This window comes from Plecotus auritus (assembly GCF_963455305.1).
Source record: "Plecotus auritus genome assembly, chromosome: 9".
Classification (NCBI taxonomy): Eukaryota; Metazoa; Chordata; class Mammalia; order Chiroptera; family Vespertilionidae; genus Plecotus; species Plecotus auritus.
In genome coordinates this window covers 134,248,115-134,274,326 of record NC_137783.1, presented here as the reverse complement: position 1 = coordinate 134,274,326, position 26,212 = coordinate 134,248,115, and the positions used below count along the sequence as shown (strand labels likewise).

Here is a 26,212-nt window from a genome sequence, read left to right as displayed (position 1 = left end):
GCAGGAGGCAGCTGATCGATGTTTCTCTCCCATCGATGTTTCTAGCTCTCTATCCCTCTCCCTTCCTCTCTCTGAAAAATATCAATAAAATATATTTAAAAAAAAAAAATCAATGGAAAAATATCCCCAGGGGAGGATTTTAAAAAGAAAAAATAATGTTTATGTTGCTCATGATCCGTTTTTCTTTTCTTTTTATGTCAATTACAGTTTGTTGCTGCCATTATTATGAACATCATAAGTTTCTGCTTTGCTGCAATTGGCACAGCTATATTAACCCTTGCATGTTTAACTTACCAGTCAAAAAGTAATGACTATGTTTGGTCACAGGTAAGTACCAAGTTTAATAATAACTGGATCAAAATTTTAGATATAAATGGAAAAAACTATGGTGAATGATGTACGTTGCAGTGAGCAAGATATGGAAAAGGCAACCAAACTTATAAACCATCTTTGGCATAGAAATATAAGAAGAAACTATATCTCCTCCAAATATTTGCCAAGGGGATATTTAAAACTTGTTTGCATCTCCCAAAAAGATATATTGATGTCCTAACCTACAGTGCCTCAAAAGGTGTCATTATTTGGGAATGGGATCTTTGCAGATGTAATTAGTTAAAATTAGGTCACACTGGGTAGGGTGGGCCATTAATCCTACATAACTGGTGTTCTTATAAGAAGAGGGAAATTTGGACACAGACACAGAAGGAAGATTGCCATGTAAACATGGAGGCCGAGATTGGAGTTCTTGCTTCTACAAGCCATAACTACCAGAAGCTGAAAGTGACAAGGAAGAACTCTCCTCTACAGGTTTTTGACTTTTACCCTCCGGAACTCTGATACAATAAATTTCAGTTGTGTTAAGTCACCCAGTTGTGACATTTTATTACAGCAGCCTTACAAAACTAGTATAGGAGGCCAATAAATAGCGATTCCACTCTTCTCTCATGTTCGGAACCAACTGAGATAAAACATAAGAATCAAGCAGATATAGATAAAACTATCTGCTTTATTGTTGATTATTATAGTTGGAGAACAAGCCTTAAATCTTTGGCCAAATGAGCTTGCTGGTACCTCTCCTCATGAATTAATCTCATCCACCTAGTTACAGATAGACCATCAGCCTCCCTCTGCTAGGACCAGACAGTTATCAGATGTTAAGGAGAACTTGGGGTCATAAATACAAACCATTCTGGAAAAAAGGAGAACCCAGAGGAGTTGGGTTCCTTCTCTCAAAATCACTAATTAGATAATCCCTGCTTCTCACCTGGGGATCTGTAAGTTAAGAACATTGGGAAGCAACCAAAGCCATTCTTTTCTAAGAGAGCAGAAACTCCTACGTTGGGCTATGGTAGAAATGTGGAAAGAGAGAGAGAGTGGTTCCATCCACTATGTATAATAATGTTTATAAAGCGTAAGTTAAAAGAAAATAGAACCTGCAATCATCCCCTGATCAGCAAAAGAGAGAGCAGAAAAACAACAAAAATGATGAGCACTCAGTACCAGATCCTGAAGACTTACAATAGCCCATTGGTATAGTAGGTTATTTCTGTACTTTTCAGTCTTGTCATGTGTAACATAGGAATAAAAGTATCCAATTTGTAGGGCGTTGCTAGAATTAAAGTGCTTAACATAATAGGTGGTACATGTGTAAATATTCAATAAATGTGGTTCTTGTATAATTTTTAAATGGTTAATTAATATGAGGAATATTTCTTTCCTTTTTGATTCAGATGGCTGGTAGTATGCTTTTACAATTTTTACTCTTCAGCGCCATCTCAGAAATGATCATTGCAGGCTTACTTATCAACTGGATTGTGAAAGCATTGCAACATACAGAATATAATGAAGAGAGTGAGTAATTTTGCTTCTGGCTTTCAGATCAGGATAAAACAGTTTCTGTTAAGAACCCTCTCTGAGGAACTAGAGTTTAGCTAGAATTGGGGAACAGAAGTATTACTTCCAAACTAAGTATTACTTGAAAATGTATGGAAATGTTTCTTGCTTGATACTGTGTAAAACTGAAGACAAACAACCTAGGTAAAACTGTGAGAGAGAATTATGTCTTTTAGATTTACATCTCCCAGGAGATTAATAGAGGAAATGTATAGACTGAGGAGTTTCACAGGTCATACCAGTAATATGGGGACAGTGAATGCTAATTCAAATTTAGTTATGGAATGTTGGTTTCCAAAGTTTGAGATCTTCAAATGCCATCAGAAAATAAAAGCTTTGGAAGACCGTTAGGAGAGTACTTCTGGAATAGAAGAATAGAATCTCTAAGAATCCATTCCCTCATAAAGTAAATGAGGACACTGGCAAAAGTGGTCAAAATCAACTTTTTCAGGACTCTGGAAATTAATCAAAGACTTGCAACAATCCAATGAGCACTTGAGAAAAAAGAATGGCTGATTCTTGGTAAGAACAGTGAGCTTTTTTGTGTTATAATTTTCCCCACTCCCATACCCCTTACCCCTTTAAATGAATCAATAGTACCTGTGAAAAATACCAACCTGACAATCCCAAGAGGGTTGGGAAGGGGATGAAATTGAAGTTGTGCCACCCCCCTAAAAAGAAAAAAACTTATGCCAAGAGAATTGGTATTGATTTGTCTGGTAGCTCCCTGGAAATTCCTACTGGCAAGGCTCTTCTTAATTTGACCTCACTCAGAGCTCAGTCACTGTGAACAACTTTTTTCCTGGATGTCCACAGGGAACTTTGAAACTATGACAATACCTAGAAGTGAAAAGGTGATGTGCATATGCAAGGATGTTTGCATGCCCAATAAAAACCTGAGAATGCCCTAATCTGCCACCTCTGGTGGACCTGAGGCTATCTGAAAGCAGGAAGTGAAGGCTAAGGCAGAGGTGCAAACTGTCTCCCGGAGCTTTAAAGATTTACCACACACACAGCTTCTCAGCAAAGACTGGGAAGCTTATTGGTTCAAGACAGTTAAGGAAATTTAAGTCCAATTATGTAATGACAACTAAGCTAACACAGCAGAGACATCAATGCCCACAAATGACAAATGTGAAGATTTTATACAATTAGTTCAGGAAAGCCACTAAACAGTATGACAAAAATAACAACAACAAAAAACAATCCCTGGGAGGATCTGATTTTCAACATTGCCACATTATATTATTTTAAATATGTAGTTTTTAACAAAAGGAATTATGAAATATGCAAAGAAACAGAAAATGATGGCCTAAACACAGGGGGAAAGCAATCAATACAATTTATATCTGAGGAAGTCTAGATGTTGGACTTACTAAGAAAAAATGACTTTAAATCAGCTATTATAAGTGTGCTAAAAGAACTAAAGAAACCATGTTTTCCAACATGGTTTTGTCCACCACAAACTAGGAGACATTATTGAGAGAAATTTTTAAAGGAGATTTAAACAAATGGAAAAACATCCCATGTTTATGGATCAGAAGACTTAATGTCTAGTTGATAATAAGCCCCAAACTAACCTACAATTCAGGACAATCTCAATCAAAATCTCAGCTGGTGTTTTTATAAGCTTATCCTACTATTTATACAAAAATGGAAAGGACACAAAAATAGCCAAATCGAACTTTAAAAAATAAAATGACTATCATTCACACATTAGAAAGGTCAAAATCTGAAACACTGACAACATCAAAAACTGAAGAGGATACGGAACAACAGGCACTCTCATTCACTGCTGGTGGGAATGAAAATGGTACAACCACGTTGGAAGACAATTTGGTGGGTTTCTTACAAAACTAACCATACTCTTAACGTACAATCTCGTAATTGTGCTCCTTGGTATTTACGCAAAGGAAATGAAAAGTTATGTTTACACAAAACCCTGCACACGGATGTTTATAGCAGCTCATTCATAACTGCCAAAATCTTGGAAGCAACCAAGATGTCCTTCAGGCCCTAACAGGTTTGGCTCAGTGGATAGAGCATTGGCCTGTGGACTGAGGGATCCCAGGTTTGATTCTGGCCAAGGGCATGTACCTTGGTTGCAGGCACATTCCCCAGTAGGGGGAGTCCAGAAGGCAGCTGATGGATGTTTCTAACTCTCTATCCCTCTCCCTTCCTCTCTGTAAAAATATCAATAAAATATATATATTTTTTTAAAAAGATGTCCTTCAGTAGGTGAATGGATAAACAAATTGTGCTCCATCCAGAAAATGGACTATTATTCAGTACTAAAAATAAATCAGCTATCAGGCCATGAGAAGACAAACAGAAACCTTAAATGCATATTACTAAGTGAAATAAACCAATTGGAAAAGGATATATATATAGTATGATTCTGGCTACATGATATCTGGAAAAGACAAAACTATGAAGACTTTTACTTTTTCTGGAGTAAAACAATCAGTGGTTGCCCAGAGGATGGGAATATGAAGAAGCAGAGCACAGAAAAATTTTAGGGCACTGAAACTACTCTTCGTGATACTATAATAATGGATATATGTCATTACACATTTGTCCAAACCCATAAAATGTACAACACCAAGAATGAACCCTAAGACTTTAGAGGATTATGATTATAATGGCTGATAATCTTATCTCTTTACCTATGCAGTTTGTTTAAAGTCTTTTAAAATTATTAATCGCCCCCCCCCCCCAATAAAAAGTGCATATTGATAAGTTAACCTAAAACTCTGCCTGGAGCCAGAAGAATAGTGTGTTTGGTGGAATTCCTATAGAATAGTATGTGGAGGAGGGTTATGGAAAATGAAGCTGGAGAAGCAATTTGAGGCCAAATCCTACTAGGGCTCAATCACCTTACTAAAGAATTTGTAACTTAGTCTGGAAGTACCAGGAGTGCTGTTGAAGTGGTTTTACAGCAATGTCTCTTGATCAGACTTTATGGTTATGTAGTTGTTTCCATTAGAATATTTTCTGCAGCAAATTACCTAATCAGAAAATATGTCATCTCTTATAACAGCAAGTCTATAAGCAGGGGGTACTTCTGGCTCAACTGAGTCAGACGGTCACTGATACTATCAGTAACATAGATTCTTTCTATCTTCCTCTGCTATTTGCAGCTTTATCATAAGGCTGTCTTACCTAGAGATAATAAGATGGCTAGGACAGCATACATCCTGGTTCACATCCATCAGGAGAAACTAACTTCTCTTTCTCAGAAGCCAAAAGAAAGCCTCTCTTTACGTCCCATTGGCCCAGTTGCCTCACACTAGCCCATCCCTGAACTGAATAATGGCAAAGGGGATGGTGCTGCCATGAGGATTTAGATAAATGTGGAGTAGAGTAGTTTTGAAAGAGTCAATCATAGTGTCCCCGTGATCCAGCAGAATAGAGATAGAATTGGAGAAAAATAAGGCTAGAGATAGGGATAATTAGGTGTTTGCTCCAACAGGCCACATGACAGCCAAGTGCTGAGTACCTAAAACTTGAACAACAGAGAATAAAGAGAAGAAGATAAATTTGAAAGATATTTAGGAAGTTTATTGATGTTTTATATATCAGATTAACACTCAATGTTGCTAGATAACAAAGGTCTTAGTTTCATTAAAATTAGTTTCATAAACTGCATATCCTTTATTTCTAATCCCTATATTGCTCAATAACTATTGAGCTTAGGTTTAAATACTGATCTATATTTCACTTGATTATAAAATTCTTCAAAATGTCTATGCACATTCAGGTTTTTTTGTGTGCGTGTCTGTGCTAACGCTCAGCTATGGACTTAAAAACAAAACACAAAAAGAAAAAACACAAGAAAAGAAAATGACACTGTTTCCATTAAAATGCCTTCTGCAACGATGCCCCAAAATCTTATATGTGAGCCAGGTAGCTCTCTAATCCAATGGTTGTTCAGATATTGCTCCTTCTGACCTAGAACATGAAGTTAGAGAACCCAAGAGGAATCTTGGACTCACCAAAGTCCAGCTAAAGGTAAAGTCATTTTATGTAGAGTAATAACATTTTAGTTTAATATGGTTATTGTAATCTATCAAAACCTCTAGTTTCTGATGGACCATAGATCTGATGGGCCTTTGACTCCCCCAGGACAGACAGAGTAGGTACTATCTTTTCAGTATGGTTTCAACTGGTCACATTCTAAGTTTACATGTTTGTTTATTTGTTTGTTTGTTGCTGTTACTTTATCTTGTTTTGACTCAAAAGCTCAGGTCAAGGCTCTTATTTTAGAGTTTAATAATGATCAATTTTCTATCACTTAACCTCACTTCAGGTTTCTCACTGTCAGAATGCCCCAACTCCATTACTTCATAATTTACAAAGAACTGGTGTGACTCCATTCAAGAACAAAAGATTAATTGTGAATTAGTGAAGAATTGTAATTTTTTTTCAAGCAACCTCATGAGAAATGCATTCTAATGAAGTCCTTTCTGGTACACCTTTTTCTTCAATAAAGAGTGCAATTTGACCACATGTTGACTCTTTTATTTAAAAGCTATTCTGAATTGACATGGATAAATACAGTCAGTTGGAAGAACGCAGGACGGTCAAGTTGACTGCCCACTTTATTTCAAGTGAGAGGAGATTGGCCTGAGTAAAGGGGGTCCATCTGAAAGAAGGAAATACTCTGATTTTGAAAGCAGGCATAATGCCAATGTAGCAATAGCAAGATTATTGATCTCTCTGTGCTTTTATTTTACCTACAAAACAAAAGTAATAGCCCTTAGCCCACAGAGTAGATACAAGGATTAAATGACAATATTTCATTTAAAGGACTTAGAACAGCATTTAGCTTATAGTAATCCCTCAATAAATTATTATTATTTATCCCCTATTAACTCTTGTCATTATATCTGTAGCATAATGCTATAGGAGGCTAGACGGACTGTTTCCTATTTTCCAAGAATTGGTGACCAGAGTCCACCTTTGAAAGCAGAAGATGTGCTCAACATTCTAAGTCCAAAAAAATCACTTGAGAACTTTCTGAGGAGTGCTGTTATGGGTAGAATTGGGTCCCCTAAAAACAATACATTAGAGTCCTATTCCCCAGTATCTCAGAATATGACCTTATTTGGACATGGAGTCTTTATAGAGGTAAAATTAGGTCAACAGGGTGGGCCTTATTCTAATGTGACTGCTGTCCTAATAAAGGGGAAATTTAAATACATAGAGGGACATATACAGTGGGGAGATGGAGTAGAGACATTTAAGAAAAACATGACATGAAGATGGAGGACTGGAGTGATACAACTACTAGCCAAGAAATGCCAAAAATTGTGGGCAACTCTCCAGAAGCTAGGAAGACAAAAGGAAGGCTCCTTCTCCTACAGGTTTTAGAGGGAGCATGACCCCACCAGTACCTTCATTTAGGACTTCCAGCCTCTAGCACAGTGAGACATTGGTGTCTTTATAGGAATTGCATTGAATTTATAGATTGCTTTGGGTAGTATGGACATTTTAATGATGTTAATTCTTTCAATCCATGAACATGATATATTTTTCCACTTATTTGGATCTTCTTCAATTTCTTTCTTCAGTGTCTTATAATTTTCTGAGTAGAGGACTTTCACATCCTTGGTTATATTTATTCCTAGGTTTTTATTCTTTTTTAATCAATTATGAATGGGAATGTTTTCTTCGTTTCCATTTCTCTCAGTTCACTATAGGTGTATAAAAATACAACAGATTTCTGTATATTTATTTTATATCCTGCTACTTTACTGAATTCATTTATCAGTTCTCGTAGTTTTTTATTGGATTCTTTAGGGTTCTCTACATAGGGTTTTATGTTATCTCAAGTAAGGGCGGTTTTCCTCCTTCCTATCCAATTTGAATGCCTTTTATTTTTATTTTTTTCCTTCTTATCTGATTGCTTTGGATAGGACTTCCAGTACTACAGTGAATAAGAGTGGCAGCATATGAGAAAGGAAATAGAACAACCTCTTTCATAAGAAATCCCAATTGGTTGATGATGGGTCCTGGGAACCAAGGCCTAGTTGGATAATGGTATAAATACTTTGCAGTACTTTTGTGCACTGATTAGCATATTTGAATCTCACAATCTTACTTGAGATTTGAATCTCAAGCCCCCAGAAATAAGTACATAAAATAAGAAGAGGACCAAGGGACGTGCCATATTTGGGAGCAAAGCTTGAGGCACAAGAGGAGAAAGAGGAGCCATTGTAGAAGAATGAGGAGGACATGTGGAGACACTGGCGCAGAATCAGGAGACTGTTATAAATCAAGAGTGGATTGTTGGGTCAAATCCTGCAGAGGTCAAGAAAGATAAGGAAAGAAACAGAACCATTGAGCTTGGCAACATGGCGGGGGCAAGGGAGTATTAATGACATTGTCCTTGGAATGGGAAATGAAGGTGTTGGAGAAAGTAAGGTTGAGGGTAGTGTTTGCTAAGGTGAAAAAAACAACAACTGTCTTCTGACCTTAATCACATTGCTTTTCCCACCACATGTCTCTTCAAGGAGCCCTGGATTGGCCTTCTGGAGTTTTGGTCTTGCCTGTGCTCCTAGCTGGCTTGAGCTGGGAATATTTCTGCCCTCTCTACCTCGGTGTTTGCATTTATCCATAGAACTCCAAGGTCTCTTCTAGCTTTTATGTGTCATTGTTTTAAAAAGAATTGGAGTAAAGGGAGGTGTGCAGAGAAATGAGATGATGCAGAACAAGCACACAATTTTATTGCCTACTGGATGGAGGCAGTGAACTATCACCCCAAGTTGATGAAGGGGCCCTTGGGGATGAGGGCCTAGTACACAGAACTAATAGAGTAGGTAGTAGCATAAGAAAGGGACCCTTTTCCAACTAACCCCATGGTGATTTCAGCAGCACAGGTGGGAGGTATCCCTCTCTGGAGAAGCACCAGGCACGTTAGAAAATGCTTTCTCTGAGATGATGCACATGTAGGAGGTAAGACACATCTGAAGTGTCTATGTTAACTCAGAGGTCAGATAAGTCAGGAAGGAAGCTCTGAGAAAAGAGTGTAAGATCAACTGGAGGACTGGAGATCTGTGGAGGGAGAAGATGTCAAATTGGATGGGGCAGTGAAAGGCAACATTAGAAGGAGAGAGGGCCAGACTTACTCTGACAATCCAGCCTTCTAAGAATGGTCCAAATAAGCCACCTCCTTATGAGGGGGTGTACTAACATTGGGCTCAGCTTACAAAACAGATAGGAGCTCAGTGTACTAACATTGGGCTCAGCTTACAAAACAGACAGGTGGAGGGCTGGTCTAAACCAGCTTATTACTTGCTCCATCTGTCATTTTTGCTGACTGTCATTTCCTAAGGCTGCTAAGTTCTAGAAAACACACTGGAGGCCTTAGAACCTCAGCCATTCCTGACTAGATGATGGACAGCCAAAGGCTCTCTAGTCAGAAAAGATGTAGGGGCAGAAGAAGACAGAGCTATGAACAACAAGCTATTGAAAGGAAACTTATTAGGTAAAGTCAGAGACTAAAAATACTTTTTAGTAAAATCATATTCTGTATTTAGTAATAAAAAAATAAGTCATTGTCAGGCTGTGTAGCAAAGGAAAATTTGATGGCACCTGGAATTGAGAGATTATTTCTATAATTTGCTGGCACATAACATTAGGGAGCCAATTGGCCATCATGGATAACAATATGTAAATGAAAGTGTGCAAATTTAGAAGACATAACTATTTCTCTTTAAACGAGTCACTATCCTTTATTTAATAAAGATACAATAGCCTCATAACTTTGGAAGATATCTTAAGACAATGTTTATTATTGAGTAATATTGCATTGGTGGTAACAGCATATAAAAAAACCTAATAATTTTAGTGGATGACTCTCTCCAAAGGTCTTCTCAAAATTGTGGTTTGTTATTGCACTAAAAAACAACAGTATAAAAAACACACTACCTCCTTTAATGTTCCAACAAATGCTGCTTACTCAGCCAGGCTTGTCCTCTGCTTCCCCCATCACTGTCAGAATAAATCATTTCCCTCTCTGATCTCTCTGTACTATCCCCACATTCTGCCTTATGTTAAAAAAAATTGCTTGCATGTTCTTCTTCTCTTGTGAGGTAGAAGTTGCTTGAAGTCAAGGAATTTGCATGTTCCATGTTTACCCTTTTCCTGCCATAAATAGTTTTGAACATATCAAATACTCAGTGCATTTTTATTCAGTGAGTGAATGATTGGAAGAATGAAGCTTGAATTGTCTAGACATTTGTTTCACTAGCTCATAAGCTCACACAGGTAAGCACATGAATATGTGCACTGGATGTCCCACAGGTGGATGTCCTAGGGAGGACTTCATTGCTCAAATCCACTTTAAAGTCTTGTCTCCTTTTAAATGGAGGAACAGCATGATTAACCAAGCTGAAGTGAATGAAGTACAGGGTGCCGACAGTTGGAGAGACACATTCCTTAGTTTGTCAGAGAAGGAAGAAGTTGAGTTTCAGAAGCTCAGAAAGAGAGTTCTATTTTGGTTCCAGGGAACGATGCATCTAGAACCTTTGGCTTATTTGGAGTCCTGAACCTCACTGGAATAAGACGGTGGAGAGATCACTGGTTCTGGATTGACCACTGTGTTTGTCACATAGACGGTTTGGAAGACCACAGTGCCCTGAAAAAGACAGGTACATGGAGGTGCGTTAGTGCAAACTATGTATGCACAAAGGCCTTTAGACATTCTGAGATTCCCTGTGCACCTGCGTGGGAAGGGGAAGCCAGACGACCTCATTAGTCCTCATACTCTTTGGGGCATCTTTCCACCCACTGAGGATCCTACAAACTCACATTGTTGTGTGAATAGCAGACCAGTTTGCAGCCAAAGTGGGCAGACGTGCAGGCAATGCAGAACTCCAGGAGGATAAAGATGAACAGCACAGCAGAAGTAGCTACTCCCGAGACCTGGAACCAGAAGGATCATGGAGGTCATGAGTGGTGTTCTGGGAGTGTGAGGTCTGGCTCAAAGCTTGGCTCTGCAATGGACCATGGCTAGGGCTTTGAAGAAGTCCTCTAACCTGGTCTCAGCCTCATGGAGAAAATATTTCACCAGGTTTTGTGAGGGTCAGGTGTGTTTGTAAAAAGAATTACTTGAACACTTATTATCTGTGTTCTTCTAAGGAAAAGAATAGTCATTGTTTAGGGAAACACCTTGACGACTTGTTTCGGGTACAGGGCACAAAACCTAAGGATGGGGTCTGGAGTGAGAAAGTGAATGAGTGAAACTGTTCTGTGTAGGAAGCGAAGAGAAATTTGGGAGTATGGACAGTCCTCAGAGAGAGCAAAGAAAGATGAATAGAACAGAAAGACAGGACTGAGAAACATGAAGGGAAGGTGGTGTCTGCAAAGAAAGGCATCTTATGAGAAAATAAGACATTACAAAGCAGGGATGTCTAACCTCCAGGCATCAGTGGTTACCTCCACCACCTCTTAAAGTCAGCTACTAAAACAAGCTTCCTGGCTTGTGACTGTGGCATTTTGTGGAAAGAAACAATTGGGACTGTCTTTAACTTGGGAAAACAGTCAGTAAAAGGATCCCCAAATGAAACTAATTCAGCAGTAGTCGATTTCACGTGAGCACCAGGAGACATCTAAGCTCTTCCCTTGCTGTTTTCCAACAATGCTCAGGAAAATGGGATCTCACGCTGTATCTGGGGAGAGAGTTTAGGTAGAATCCACCTTAATCATGAAAGGACAAGACATGAATGACCTCAAAACCATTTGGATTCCAATTATAGGAGAGAATAAATATGAAAGTGAAAGTGCATGGCACATGGTAGGTATCAAACAAATGTTGATCAATTATGATTTTTTAAATGGCTTTGGTGATAGCTGGCTGCTCAGAGAATCCTCTCATGGGGAACCTTCTCCTTAGCACTTTCCTTCTCTTCCCTCTCAATTTATCAAGCACTTATTAAACATCTATTTGCTATGAATGGCTAAGAAAGTATCCCAAGAGGCACAGTCTAGTGAGGGAGGCAGATACAGATGGAGATAGTCATAATTTAAATCAGACTTGGTAAGAGCTATAAAAGAGCCAAAATAGTGCCTCAGGGCACAAGGAGACACAGATTCATTCTCAGTATAAGATTCAATGATGTATGTAAGCCTAATCAATGGACACAGACAACAGGGGGGTGGAGGCATAAATGGGAGGTGGGGGTATTGGGGGAATAAGGACACATATGTAATACCTTAATCAACAAAGAAATTTTAAAAAAAGCATGTCAGATTAAAAAAAAGATTCAATGATGTGGGGTTGGTGTCTAGGCAAAGGGAACGGCAGTATGGTGATGCCTTAGTCAAGGAATCACAGAAGCATGGGGAGAAGGAGCCTCTAAAAATGATGCTGGTCCTTTTCAAATCTGTTTTTTTAACAAAATCATTGATTTATAAAGAAAGCTTTCTAATCATAGGATGAGGGCTGGGGGGATGGGTGAAAAAGGTGAAGGTTATTAATAAGTACAAATAGGGAATTATAAAAATAGTCACAGGGAGGTAAATTAAAGTACAGTATAGAGTATATAGTCACCTCATAAGTTATATGTGTCTAATCCTTACGCTGTACACCTGAAACTAATATAGTATTATATATCAACTGTAACTGAAAAATAAAATAAAAAAAACCACCCTTCCATGAGGAAGAAGGGTTTCTCAAGCAGCTTAAATAGTTATTATTTGGTGAGTATTAATTCATGCTTGTTGAGACCTTGCAGCACTCCCTCCCTTGGCTCATCTTTTGCTAAAACTATGTCAAAGTCCAGCCCTCCTTCTTCTGGACTGAAGCCAGAAGTGTGTGGGTGGCCGGAATGGAAGAGTTCCTATCAGACATTGGCAGAACTGAGATTAGAAGTCAGGTGGTGGTGGCTCCAGTCAGTGCAGTGACTGAGAAACTGGTGAAAATGACTGTATTCTGGATGCTTAAAGGTGAAACCAGCAGGATTCCCTGAGGAGTTTCCTGGGAGGTGCAGGAAACAGAAATTGGGTCAATGATTTCACCAGGTCCTTATCCTGAGCAACTGCATGGATGCAGTTGCCATCAACCTGGAAAAGACAACCTGTGAGAAGGTTTGGGAAGTAAAATCTGGAGATGAGATTTGGATAGGTTAATTTCAAAATGGTGAGTAGAAAACTGGATACAAGAGACTGAAGTTTGTGAGAGATGTTTTGCGGGAAGCTATGCATTTGGAGTCATTGTCATAGAGAAAGTGTTTCAAGTCACCAGACTGGATGACACTGCCAAGGCAGGAAGTAGAGAGAGAAACAGAAGAAGATTGAAGACTGAGCATGAGAAATTGGGCGGGGGGGAAATAAGAACCAGCAAAAGGGACATAGAAGAGAGCAACCAGTGTGGGTGAGGAACACCAGCAGCAGGGCCTGGGAGCCACTGGAAGTCCACCAAAGAGGAGGAATGATTGGGGACTTTGAGCAGAGGAGGCTTTTGGAGAAGTGAGGTTGAAAGTATGCCTATAGTGGGTTTATGAGATTATGAGAGGAGAGAATTGGAGACTGTGAGGTAGACAATTGCTTTAAGGACTTTTCTACAGAGAGGGCCAGAGAAATGGGGTGGTAGCTAAAGTAACTGAAAGAAGGTTGTTGTTTTTTTTGTTTGTTTGTTTTTTTAAGACGAAAGAAACAAAAGTATATTCAGATGCTGATGGAAAAGCTGTAGCAAATATCACACAGTGATGTAGAAGGGAGGTGGGGATCAGGGAGAAGAGAGAAACACATGGAGTAATAACCTTGGATGGGCAGAAAGGACAGAGCTGCTGTGCAGAAGGAGACATTGGTTTTACATGAAGACTCATCTATAGCTTCAGTTTCCCATCTGGTAACCAAATGGCTCCCTAGGACTTGAGATGTGTTGTAAATGTAAAATGCACACTGGATTTCAAAGATGTGGCCCCCAAAATGCAAAATATTGAATTGATAGTTTTTAATACATATTACATAATGAAGTGACATTTTGAATTTATTGGGTCAAATAAATATATTATTAAGATTAATTTCACCTGTTTTTTTTTTTCACTTTCTAACACAGAGACTAGAAAATGTAAAGTCACATATGAGGATTACATTACATTTCTACTTTATAGCACTGGTCTGTAGCATGGGATGGCTCACTCATCTATGCATTTCTATGGCTGCTTTCACACTGGGTTGAGTACTTGTAACAGAGACCAGATGGCCTGCAAAACCTAAATGTTCACTCTCTGTCCTCTTCTGAACACCTTTGCTGACCTCTTTGTCCATGAAGATGGGCAGGAAGGTGAGCATGTGAGTAAATGTACAGGTTGGTGGGTACCAGTGCATTATCTGTATAACTTCATCTAATTTTCTGAACAATATCGAAAGGTAGGTAATGTTTTATAAACATGGAAAGTGATACTAAGGAAAGTCACATGCTTAGAGTAACAGCAATAGAGCTATAGGTAAGGGACCTGAAACTCTGTTCTGATTCTGAGAACACCTCTGTTTTCTTTGGTGTTTGGTGAAGAAGTTTGGTGGGGTCAGGCCTTTTCCAATGATTTCCTAAAGATAGCTCAGGTGAAGCCCAGAGGAGCATTGGTCAAGAGGGATACTTACAATACCACTGCAAGGATGGGAGCTGTTGTGGACATATAGGGAGTTGATAATTGTATCTGTGATGAGGAGCATGATTCCAACCACAGAGCAGACTGCACTGGCGATACTCAATCCCAGGCTACCTTTCAGCTGAAGAAGACACAGAGGGACAGTATGAGAGAGGAAAACAACTGTAGCTGAGATGAGCAGAGATTCAACAAGTGCTTCATAACGTGAATTCATGGAACCCTAGATGTGAGGCAAGTAAAGAGATATCCTGTGCAAAATAGGTCTGGTGGTAAATTAACTTTGAAAACAACTGGGTTAAACTAAGTTAAATAGCTCTTTTGTGCAGGACTTTTCAGTTTTTAATAAGGATTATGGATCCCCTAGAGAGGAGCCTACTAAATAGAAATCGCTCCCAAGTTTATCTAACCATCTTCATGAAGTATCTCGTAGGGTAAGTATCCCATGAATAATGTTTAGGAAACACTTGACTCATTTATCTCATAGGAAATGGCCCAAAGATTCAGCCCAAGTGTTCTGGGATGTGACAGGTTCTGATGCTCCATGATTCTGGTCTTTGTGCAGAGAGCCATGCCCAGAATTGACCTTCCCTGTGGAGATTTTAAAATAGATCTTATCTGGTGTGGGACTGGTTCAGTTTGGGGCCCCTTGCCCCAGATAACCTGCTTGTGAGAGAAACAAAGGTACTTTCTTGGTCTAGTGCTTGGGGACCACAAAGCCTTGCCCATGTTAATTCACAGATCTTGTTTGGAAGGATTCCTTTGCCTGAGCCTCCCCTGGCTTCCCTGTAGAAATGTCTGGCACTGGGCTCTGTGTGCTGCAGGCAGTTAGTGCCTGCTCTGCTGGAGGGGAGCCCTGCACCCTAGGTAGCTTTTTGCCTCCTCTTAGAAAAGTTACTGTCTCTGTCTCTCCACACCCTGAAGCTGCCCTTCCTTCCACCGAATCTTCTGGACTCTTTCCCATTTGTGACTCTGTCCAGGTTCATGTGGTCCTGTTAAGTGAATATGAGTGAGCATGCGTGTCAGTGTCCTATGTCTGGTTATAAGTAGGTGCAAGGATGAAGGAGGCATTGTGTGTGAGCTTCTTTCCTCCATTGTGTGTCTCTCCTAAGGGTCCACAGTTCAGAGGGCCTGTCTCAGGATGTGACTTACCAGGCAAGAAGATCTTGGTAGCTGTTCTGATGCCACTGACAGGGATCCTGAAATGATGAACTGGCAGAAGAGAGGGAGTTTAGAAAGAGGTCAGAGATCAGGACCCCACCTTTAGGCGTCCATGCTTCTGGTCACATACATATTCTCTCACACATGCTAGGATCCTCTGCTGGGATCTCTTACTCAACTTGGGGAAAATAAATAAATTAATTAATAAAGGAGGGAAGGAAGGAAGGGAATAAACGAAGGAAAGAAGGGAGGAAGGGCTATTCTGCGCCACTAGACAAGGCAGTGAATTGGGATAAATATATATTTTAGAATCCAGTATACCTAGTTTTAAACTCCAACTTGAAACTCATGTGATCTTGGGTAAGATATTAATTTCTCTAAGTGTATATTTCCTCTTCAAAAAATGGGAAAAACTATTCATCTTCTTAAGTGTTATTATCATGAGATAATTTGTCGCTTGCATCTAACATTTAGATCCTGTACATAGTAGATCCTGTACATCAAGCATGTCAAACTCACAGCCCATGGGCCACATGAGGCACACAACGAATATTTTTGCGGCCCAGCCAATATAATGGTATGTAAGAAACATTTTAATAAAATTTTTGTAACTTAATTTTTACAATATCCTGTTATACATAATTATTAATAACAAACTACAACGTTCGCTAATGACTGATTACCATAATTGTATTGCATTCATTTCCTTTACGCACCTTATGCACAGGCATACCATTTCTCTCCACTAATACTAGCAGCAAATATTTTAGCAGCCGATTGCCATGTCATTAGTCTTGGACTAACTTGTTTGGTGTGCACAACAGGAAATATTTCGCTTTAGAAGAACAAGAAAAATAGGTTTATTTGCATTACATTTATTAATTTGTGTAGTTATTCAGTTTCTGGTAAGTTAATGTTCAAGAAAAAATACTAATTTTTATTAAAAAGTTCTATTATTTTATGTGAATGATTACTCATTAATTTCAGCTCTTTGTATTCAGCATGTCTCTATCGAAATAAACCTACATTTCTATGAAAATTGAAGCTTTTCTTTGTGTGGCCCACATAAACTTAAACCTTGTTTATCTTTCTCTGACTGGCTTATTTCACTTAGCATAATGCTCTCCAGTTCCATCCAACCTGTTGCAAAAAGTAAGAACTCCTTTTTTACCACAGCATAGTATTCCATTGTGTAGATGTACCACAGTTTTTTAATCCACTCATCTGCTGATGGGCACTTAGGATATTTCCAAATCTTAGCTATGGTGTATTGTGCTGCTATGAACATAGGGGTGCATATATCCTTTCTGATTGGTGTTTCTAGTGTCTTGGGATATATTCCTAGAAGTGGGATCATTGGGTCAAATGGGAGTTCCATTTTTAGTTTTTTGAGGAAACTCCATACTGTTCTCCACAGTCGCTGCACCAGTCTGCATTCCCACCAGCAGTGCACGAGGGTTCCTTTTTCTCTGCATCCTCACCAGCACTTGTCGTTTGTTGATTTGTTGATGATAGCCATTCTGACAGGTGTGAGATGGTTTATTTGGCCCATGTTGGCCTTTGAGTTTGACATGTTGTTGTACATAGTAGATACTCAATACAATTACTTCTTTTCTTGCCTTTTATTTCCCCATATGCATATCTTGTTGGTCTCCCAAAAGAAAAATGGCATTCCTCTTAGAAGGTACAGGTAGCTAGAGTAAGTTTTCATTGTGAATACCAATATTCAGGCATGGGGTTTCTGGAGGGAAGAAGGAAGGGGTCCCTGCATTTTCACTGTTTTGAGATATAAGCCCAAGCTCAGACCTTGCCCATCTACAGTTTGGTGAGTACCTTTTAGTTACTCAGAAGAATGTTGCATCTCTACGGTGCGGAACAACTATGAGGGCGATAGGTAGATTGGGTGCATTTATTTCAAATAGGTGTTCTGCAAGCATAGTGGCTGATGGGATTCCCTGCTGTTAGTGAGGGTCAGAGAGGGCATCAGGTATGGTTTAATAAGTGCTTTACTCAGCCCTATGTGAACTGCTTTTAAGTTTGCCTTACTTAACTACACTATGGTCCATCAAGCCCCATTATTATTACCAGTTTAAGGAGGGGTGGACTAAGATTTGGAAGTTTTAAATGGCACACCCAAGAGCATGCAGCAAAGAGAAGATCTGGGAAACAAATCCAGGTAGTTGACTACAGACCCTGTGTTCTTAAACCTCATCCTACACTCCCTCCCACTCAGGGTAGATGCCTGTGCCTTGGAATGGAAATGGTATTCACAATGAAAACTTACTCTAGCCACCTGTGCCTTCTAAGAGGAATGCCATTTGTTTTTTAAGTGGGAAAATTAGTCCCAATCTTCTGTCCTTCTATTTCTACAGATTTGATGAGTAAGGAAGGAAACAGAAGGCTAGACTTCTGGTGTCCCTGCTGGTCCCTTTGAGGTGCCTAAGAAGAGGGCCTTTGGTTTGGAGGAGGACTTTAATGATCTTTAGGAAATAGATAGTCTTGGAGTCAAAGGCAACAAAGAGCAAAAGTGCCCTGCAGAAAAAAAGGAGGGTGATGTCATGAGGGATGATGGGACCTGAGCAGCCTGGTGGAAAGGGAGATGGCCAGCAAGGCCTTTGAGATGCCTTAAGAGAATCTAACACTCAATAGGAACTGTTTTGTGGCTGTGTTTTCTCTATTTCCCCAAACTCCACAGAAGTCTGTTATACACACGGGTGTCTGTGGTTGGCTGAGTTCCAAGTCTGGGTCTGTGCAGAACAGAGAGAGGACTTAGGCCTCAGAGGATGAGACACAAATGGGAACAAGAGAGAGAAGGTGCTCAGACAAAAAATGCTCCCCAGAATCTAAGCCCTGCCATTTTGCAGATGCTGTGTGTATGAGGGTGGTGGACAACTCCAGGCTATTTAAATCGCATTGTATATGGTGACTTGGCTGAATTCCAGGTTACTCTGGAGTTTTTATATTTGTGAGAAAAGTTGCCTTGGGTTATAGATATGTGAGTTGAGAGAAAAATTGTTATAGCAGGGAGAAAAGGAGATGGTTGGTGAGAAAGGGATTGGAGTGTGTGTGTGTGTGTGTGTGTGTGTGTGTGTGTGTGTGTGTATGTGTGTGTATGAAGGAAGATACTAAGGAAAATGGAAAAGAATCATGAAGGCAATTCATTTGAGAAGAGAACAGAACTGTGGTTCTTAACCTTTTAAGGGGTTCTAGGTCACCCTGAGAATGTGATAAAAACGGTGGGCTTTTCCAGAAAAACACAAAAACATCTAATATACCAAATATTTTGCAAAAAGGTGGAGCCCATCAGTGAACTCCAGATTGAGTCCCTACTGCTTCATGACTGTTCTGTGACTGGGCAGCCACTCTTAACCCCTGGTGGAAATGTTTTTCTCCTGGAGCTCCAGCTGTGGGCCTGATTTGAACAACATGTGTACACTGGGCTAAGGAACTACAGAAAGGTTTCCTTACCTCTGAGGTAGGCTAATTAGAAAGCTGCCCATTCTGGGGCAATGGCACCTTGAAGGCTGTCACTTGTTATTCACCTGGATTTTATCTCCTCATAAACCATCTTTTGAAGTCCAAACCCCCAGGACCTCCAAATGTGACTGTATAGTTTTTTCCAGACTCACTATAGTTGGACTTCTGATTTTTTTGACTTTACAATGGTGTGAAAGCCATATGCATTCAGTAGGAACTGTACTTTGGTTTTTGAATTTTTATCTTTCCCAGGTGAGCGACATGTGGTAAGATACTCTCTGGTAATGCTGGACAGAAGCAGCCACCCTGAGCTCTCTGTCAGCCATGCGATCATGAGGGTAAACCACCCATTCTCTGTAGTGTAGTATTTAATGCACTTTTCTTAAAATATATTTTTACTGATTATAGAAAGGAGAGAGAGAGAGAGAGAGAGAGAGAGAGAAATATCAGTGACAAGAGAGAATCATTGATTGGCTGCCTCCTGCGTGCCCCACCTTGGGGATCGAGCCCTCAACCCAGGCACGTGTCCTTGACCAGAATTGAATCCGAGACCTTTCAGTCAGCAGGCCGACACTCTATCCACTGAGCCAAACCAGCTAGGGCAGACTCAGGATATTTTCAGTTTACGATGGGTTATTGAAATATAATTCCATCATAAGCTGAAGAGCATCTGTATTTGAAGATAGGGCCTTTAAAGAAATGATTAAAGTTAAATGAGGTCATATGGGCAGGCCCTAATCCAATATGACAGGTGTTCTTATAAGAAGAGATATGAGGATACAGACACACACACAAAGGGTAAACCAGGTGAAGACACAAGGAGGAAGACAGCCATCTACCCACCAAGGAGAAAGGCCTCAGGAGAAACAACTTCCAGCATCCAGAACTATGAGTTAATAAATGTCTGTTGTTTAGCCATCCCGTCTGTGGCTTCCCAAGAGGACTAATATTTTTGTGAATAAGGCCTGAGCTGGTTTCACAGCCCACATGCTCTATTGAGGTGGGCTAATTAGAAAGATGCCCATGTACTCTATTGGCTGTAAATTTTCTGCAACAAAATACACCACTTGCCAAGGTGGAACTGAGTATGTTGGCACTTTCTGGAACTCACTTGCAGGGCGACTTACATTACTTACCAAGATGCCTCCCCAGAAGGGATAGCCTCCATAGAATGAGACAGTTATGAAGGTCCCAGGCAGGATGGTTCCCAAGATGATGCCCAGGCCAATGTGTATCAGGCCAATCAGGATCTGGATGGCCTGTCAGGGAAGCCACAAGTTGAGACCTTTGCTTCTCGGGCCAGATCTTAAACCTGCTCCCTTGTGCTTCCTTTTAATTTTAATAAATATTTTGTTTTCTTGGTCAATAAAGTCATATTTAAAATGTACAATTGAAATAATATTTCCCATAATTTCACCCTACTCAAAGAAAACAACCACTTATATTTTGGTGTATAGCCTTCGATTATTTTTTTAAATATATACATTGATAATACAAAATGACTCTGCATATTTATCTTAATATTTCATTATTAATACCTCCCCATGGTATTAAGTATTCTCTGAATATATGTTTTTTTAAGGATTGCCCAGATATATTGGGCAGGTATAATATGTTTTCGTATTATAAACAACACTGCAATGAACATCATTTTGGAGATAACTCTTTGTACTCATCTTTTATTTCTTTGGAATATTGTTTTGGATTTCATTGGGTCTTCTCTCCCTCATCAAATTAATATATATATATATATAAAAGGCTAAGCGACTGTTCGACCGTCCAACTGGTAGCTATGACCTGCACTGACCCCCAGGGGGCAGACCTTTAACACTTGGTGACTTGGCAGCTGTGGTTCTCCAGTGACGCACCCTGGAACCATAGAGGAGGGAGCCCGATTCCGGGGTGCATCACCCGAGAACCGCCCTCTGGCAATACAGAACCCCTTGGGGGATATCGGAGAACAGGTTTTGGCCCAATCCCCACAGGCCAGGCTGAGGGACCCCATCTGCCGGAGGGACCCTGCTCACTCCCTTCGAGCCACGGCACGGCCCCAGGTGCGGCCGGCCAGGAAGGAATCACTGGAGGTTAACTCCAGGGCATGTCTGGCCCCTCTCGCCCAGTCCCGCCCTGCCAGCCACCTTCTAATTAATTTCCTTTCAATGTGCATGAATCCATGCACCAGGGCACTGGTGTACATATATATTTGTTAATCTTTACATGAGGATATTTTTTGCATTGATTTTTAAAGAGAGCAGAAGGGAGGGACTGTGGCAGAGAGAGTGGCAGAGAGAGAGAGAGAGAAACACTGAAATACTGATGTGCAAGAAACACATCAATTGGCTGCCTCCCATGCATGACAGGACTGGGACTGGGTATTGAACCTGCAACCTAGGTATGTGCCCTTGACTAGTAATCAAACCTGTGACCCTTTGGTGCACAGGCTGACATTCTAACAACTGAGCAACTTTAACCAGGGCTCAAATTAATATTTTGAAGTTCAAACCTCCAGTGCCTCAGAATGGGATCTCATTTCGAAATATGGTTGCTGTAAATGTAGTTAGGTAATACGAGGTATACTGGAATAGGGTGGCCCCTATATGACTGCTATCTTTTTAAGGGAATGCCATGTGAAGAGAAACATGAGCACCCAGGAGAATGCCAAGATGGGAGTTATGCTGCCACAAGTCAAGGACCTACCAGAAGCTAGGAGACTGGCCTGGAACAGATCCACCCCTAGAGCCTTCAGAGGGAGCATGGCCCCATGGATACCTTGATTACAAACTTCTGAACTGAGACAGTAAATTTCTTGTGTTCTAAGCCACCCCACTAGTAGTACTTTATGACAGCTTTATGAAACATACATATTCTTGCCCAAATGATACACACACACACACACACACATGACAGAGAATACAAATATATTATTTCATTGAATTTTCACAAATGGTAGCAAATTATATGAAGTGTCTGCCCCCAATCATTTTTCTCAATAATGATATAACATATAATTACCCAAGAAGCCAAGGAGTTTTATTTTTATCTAAAAAATATATTTTGTATTTAAAAATATGTTATCATTGATTTTAGAGAGAGAGGAAGGAAGAGGGGGAGAGAGAGAGAGAGAGAGAGAGAGAAACATTGATGAGAAAGGAACATTGAATGTCTGCCTCCTGCACAATCCCTACTGGGGATGACATCTGCCACTGGGCATGTGCCCTGACTGGGAATAGAGCTGGCAACCTCTGAATACATGGTATGATGGTCAAACAACTGAGCCACTCCAGCCAGGGCAAAGAGCTTCCTTTTTATAGCTCCATCACATTTCATTCTTTAGACATATAATATATAGATTTAACTGGTATTATATTGATGAATACTTTGGTTGTTTCCATTCTTTTCCTATTGTAACAGGGTATAGGGTATAAAAAACCTCACATCTAATTGATTAATTAAAGATTAAAAGTAAGAATATACTAATAAAATTTACAGTGTAAAATATTAATTTCATATTTAAGCATGTTACAGGCAGAAGCAGTTCCAGTTCCCCTTTTCACTGGCCTCTACCATAAATGTGTACTAGATGGCGATGGCTCACCAGGCCTGTAACATCCTGATGCCAGAAATAAAACCCACAGAGAGAGAGAAAAAAAAAAAAAAACACCAGGTGCTGACAGACATGAAAAAGATCATCGAAGGCACGTGAAAGCTGAAATGTGAAACTAATGTCATCAAAATGCCTTAGTAACTTTCTTTCCACAATCCCTCTAGAAAAGCCTTTTGTCTATCCTGAGACATTAAGATGGTTGTTAAGGCATGAGCCTGCCATCTTCTCAGGTATTCACCACCTAAATATATCACTTTCCTTCTATCAGCAACGGTGTCATGTATTTGGCTTCACAGCAGCAGGCAAAAGAAACTGAGGGTCGTTTGGACCAGTTTCACTATCACAAACCATGCTTAATAAATAACCTCATACATGTCATATTTCTTATGTGTATGTCTGCAGGACAAGTCTCAGAAATGGAATCATGTATTTTAAAATTTGGCAGATACAGAAAGCCCTCCATGCAGGTTGTATCCATAGACATTACTATGAGTAGTATATGGGGGTGAAGCTAGGATTTGAACCCAGGCACCCTGAATCAGAATTCATGCCTGTCTTGCCCTAGCTGGTATGGCTCAGTGGATAGAGCATTGGCCTGAAGACCAAAGGGTCCCGAGTTCAATTCTGGTCAAGGGCACGTATCTCGGTTGCAGGCTCCTCCCCAGCCCAGGCCCAGGCCCAGGCCCTGATCTAAGTGCATTCAGGAGGCAACCAATCAATATGTTTCTCTCCCATCGATGTTTCTCTGTCTTTCTCTCTCTCTAAAAGATCAATGGAGAAATATCCTCAGGTGAGGATTAACAACAACAAAAAAGAGAATCGAAGCACATCTTCATTCACCCAAGCAATGAAATGGGCTTTCCCTTGTCCCACCCAGCACATTGGGTTTAGAATCTACCTTCTGGTTCACTGGACCCACCTTCTTCCAGAGGCCACATGGGTCAACATGGATTCTGGCAACAGGACCAACATTCCAATTTACTGCTTCTTTGTTGCTTTTCTTTCTCTTTCCTAAAATGCCCAAGATACGTAATACAAGGTCCCACCCAGAGGCCCTGGTGATGCTGTAGAGCTGAGCTTCTTAAAAGACCTGAGTTTGGCAAGGCTGGGTCAGCTCCAGCCCCACCTGCTGGATTTGGAGATTCTGTGTTTCCAAACCTCCTCCCACCCCCTGACTCCAGCCGCGTGGCCAATGCACACAGTGTGAAACTTCACTTACCCCTAATACTTTGGCTTCTTTTAAGGATCTCTGGGCAGGTTGCATAGACACAGGTGGCTCCAAACCAGGTGGGTTCCCAGAAATTTGGTGGACTTGGGGCTGGTTGAGTGGATACAGGGGCACCTGAGACATGCTTCCGGGGATCACAGGATACCTGTTGTGGGGTTCCATCACAAACACAGAATTAGCTGTGGGGCCTGCTGAAGTCATCAGATTCATGCTGTTAAGCTATAAATGCAGTAGAGTAGTCCCACATATGTGCCCTAATGTTCACATTAAAAAGGGACTTCTGTTTTCATTAACTCATTTGAGCATCTAACCCCCCTATGAGGTTACTGGTAGCAGTTAAAAGACATGTATGCAGTCAGTGCTTTACAAATACATCTCTTTGGTTCCTCACACCTTGCCAGTTTTCCAGGTGAGAAAACTGAGGCCCAAAGTGGCTGAGAACTACAGAGGGCAGGGCTGTGTCGTTTTCACTTTAGTATTTCATTGTGCTTAGCGGGGCGTTTTGCACAAAGTGGTACTTCAACACTGCAGAGCTGGAGAGTCTCCAGGAGAACAGTGACTCTAATTCTCTCAATTTCTGAAAAAAGGAAACTGAGCCTGGGAGTGTGGCCATGAATTCCCCTAGTTCCCAGTCATATAAATATTTGTTAAGTGGAGATCATTATCCTCCAAGGAAGCCCATTGCCAGGGTTGAGTATATTCACTGGGGGGCTCATGCTGCTCAGTGTTCTAGGTCACTTGTGAATTCTGGTTTCGTTTTTAAAATTTCTTTCTTTTTTTTAAGAGATACAAAGGAAGTTAAATTTATTTTGCTCCTTCCACTGTGCATTTCATTTGGATACAGAACTCTTACGTTTCGTGCAGGAAATTTAGAGAAAAAGTTAAAATGAATTGTAATAACATATCAGGAAGTAACTTTTAAAATAAACCTTAGGTAAAGGTAATGACTCACAGAATTCCATAAAGGTAGCATGACAAATACATTTGAAAATAAAATGGTACAGTACATCTTCAGAAATACTCACCTCTGATGATTGGCCATGTTGGTAGGGCTCTCAGCTGTAGAACATTCTAAAATAACTTACCATGCAGACCTGAATCTCCCATCTGAAAGAGTGAATTCTTTGGGGCATTTTATCGGGTGGATTTTTAATCTATTTTCCTATTCTTCAGACACTACTTGCATTTTCTCCTTAATGCCATAAACTGATATACATATATTTACTTAAATACTTTACCACCATGCATGTCCCTGCTATAAGGTTCTAAGTTCCTAAACAACAGTGACAATATTTACTAGTTATAACAGCTACCCCTGAGTATCTGGTAAATAACTTGGTATCATGTCACTTTCACTGTAGTTTGTTTCTAAGCTGCTCTCACAGATCTTTATACACGTGGTCTCTAATTTTCATAACAACTCTGCAGGGGAGATAATATAGTACTACTCTTGTTTTATAGAGATGGTAACTAAAGATAAAGAAGTTTCATTATTTCCAATTTAGGGTCCAATGACAGATTTTGAACAATCTCTCTGGCTTTGAAGTCTTCATGATTTTTCTTAAAGGAGAGAACGTTGTATTAGGAATTATAAATTTAGCAGCTTCAAACAGAATTCATTTATTAGCTCCTGTCTGTAAAGGTCAGAAGTCTGGCATGACTGGGGTCCCTAATCAGGATATAATAAGGCTGAAAGCAAAGTGCCTAACCTGACTGAATTCTTTTCCTTCCTCTTTTTTTGGAGGACACTCTCAAAAGCTAGTACAATAAACCCTGCCATGGGCTCATCCTCACACCCATAGTTATCATTTGGCAGGAAAACCTTATCAGCATGCCTGAGCTATCTATAGAAACCCTTAGATTAAGTATACTCACTTTGTTCTGCCAGTAGCTAAGTCTCCTTTGCTTCTCTTCCCCAGGGCTTGTTGTAAGCAACTTGTTTTTCCCGAAAGAACAAACGCACAGGGTTCAGTTACAAAATATATTTAGAAAGATCCAAAACAAAGTTTTTCTCCTAGGGGCGGGGCAGGGCTGGTTACCAGCTGCCTGGAGCTCAGCTGCCTGGAGCTCAGCTTCCTGGAGCTCAGCTTCCCCACCCACATATACTTCCTATAATTGACAAGGAACCAATCAAATGCTGTTCAATTGGATAAGTGTATAATGGTATCTGTGTGGAGAACAAAGGGTTGTGCTTCAACTGGGCACTTATATAGTTTCATGTAGGACGAATAACAA

General features: G+C 40.2%; 1 protein-coding gene across 10 annotated transcripts; it reads right to left on the bottom strand.

The window, feature by feature from the left end:
* Window positions 1-9,410: 9,410 nt before the first annotated feature.
* LOC308234564 (membrane-spanning 4-domains subfamily A member 8-like) lies at window positions 9,411-26,062 on the bottom strand (the record flags this gene model as incomplete). Of its 10 annotated transcripts, none has more annotated exons than XM_080642525.1 (8): window positions 9,411-10,534; window positions 10,708-10,821; window positions 14,503-14,631; window positions 15,660-15,719; window positions 20,282-20,404; window positions 23,969-24,122; window positions 25,003-25,099; window positions 25,853-25,932. In XM_080642525.1, 7 exons carry the CDS (start codon window positions 25,017-25,019, stop codon window positions 10,430-10,432), a joined length of 702 nt encoding a protein of 233 aa, XP_080498651.1. In that variant the 3' UTR covers window positions 9,411-10,429. The 10 variants fall into 10 exon arrangements, with proteins under 10 accessions (XP_080498651.1, XP_080498655.1, XP_080498652.1 ...); XM_080642526.1 differs by having other exon boundaries at window positions 9,613-10,534; window positions 25,003-25,084; window positions 25,853-26,025; XM_080642524.1 differs by having other exon boundaries at window positions 9,613-10,534; window positions 20,273-20,404.
* Between the last annotated feature and the right edge of the window lie 150 nt (window positions 26,063-26,212).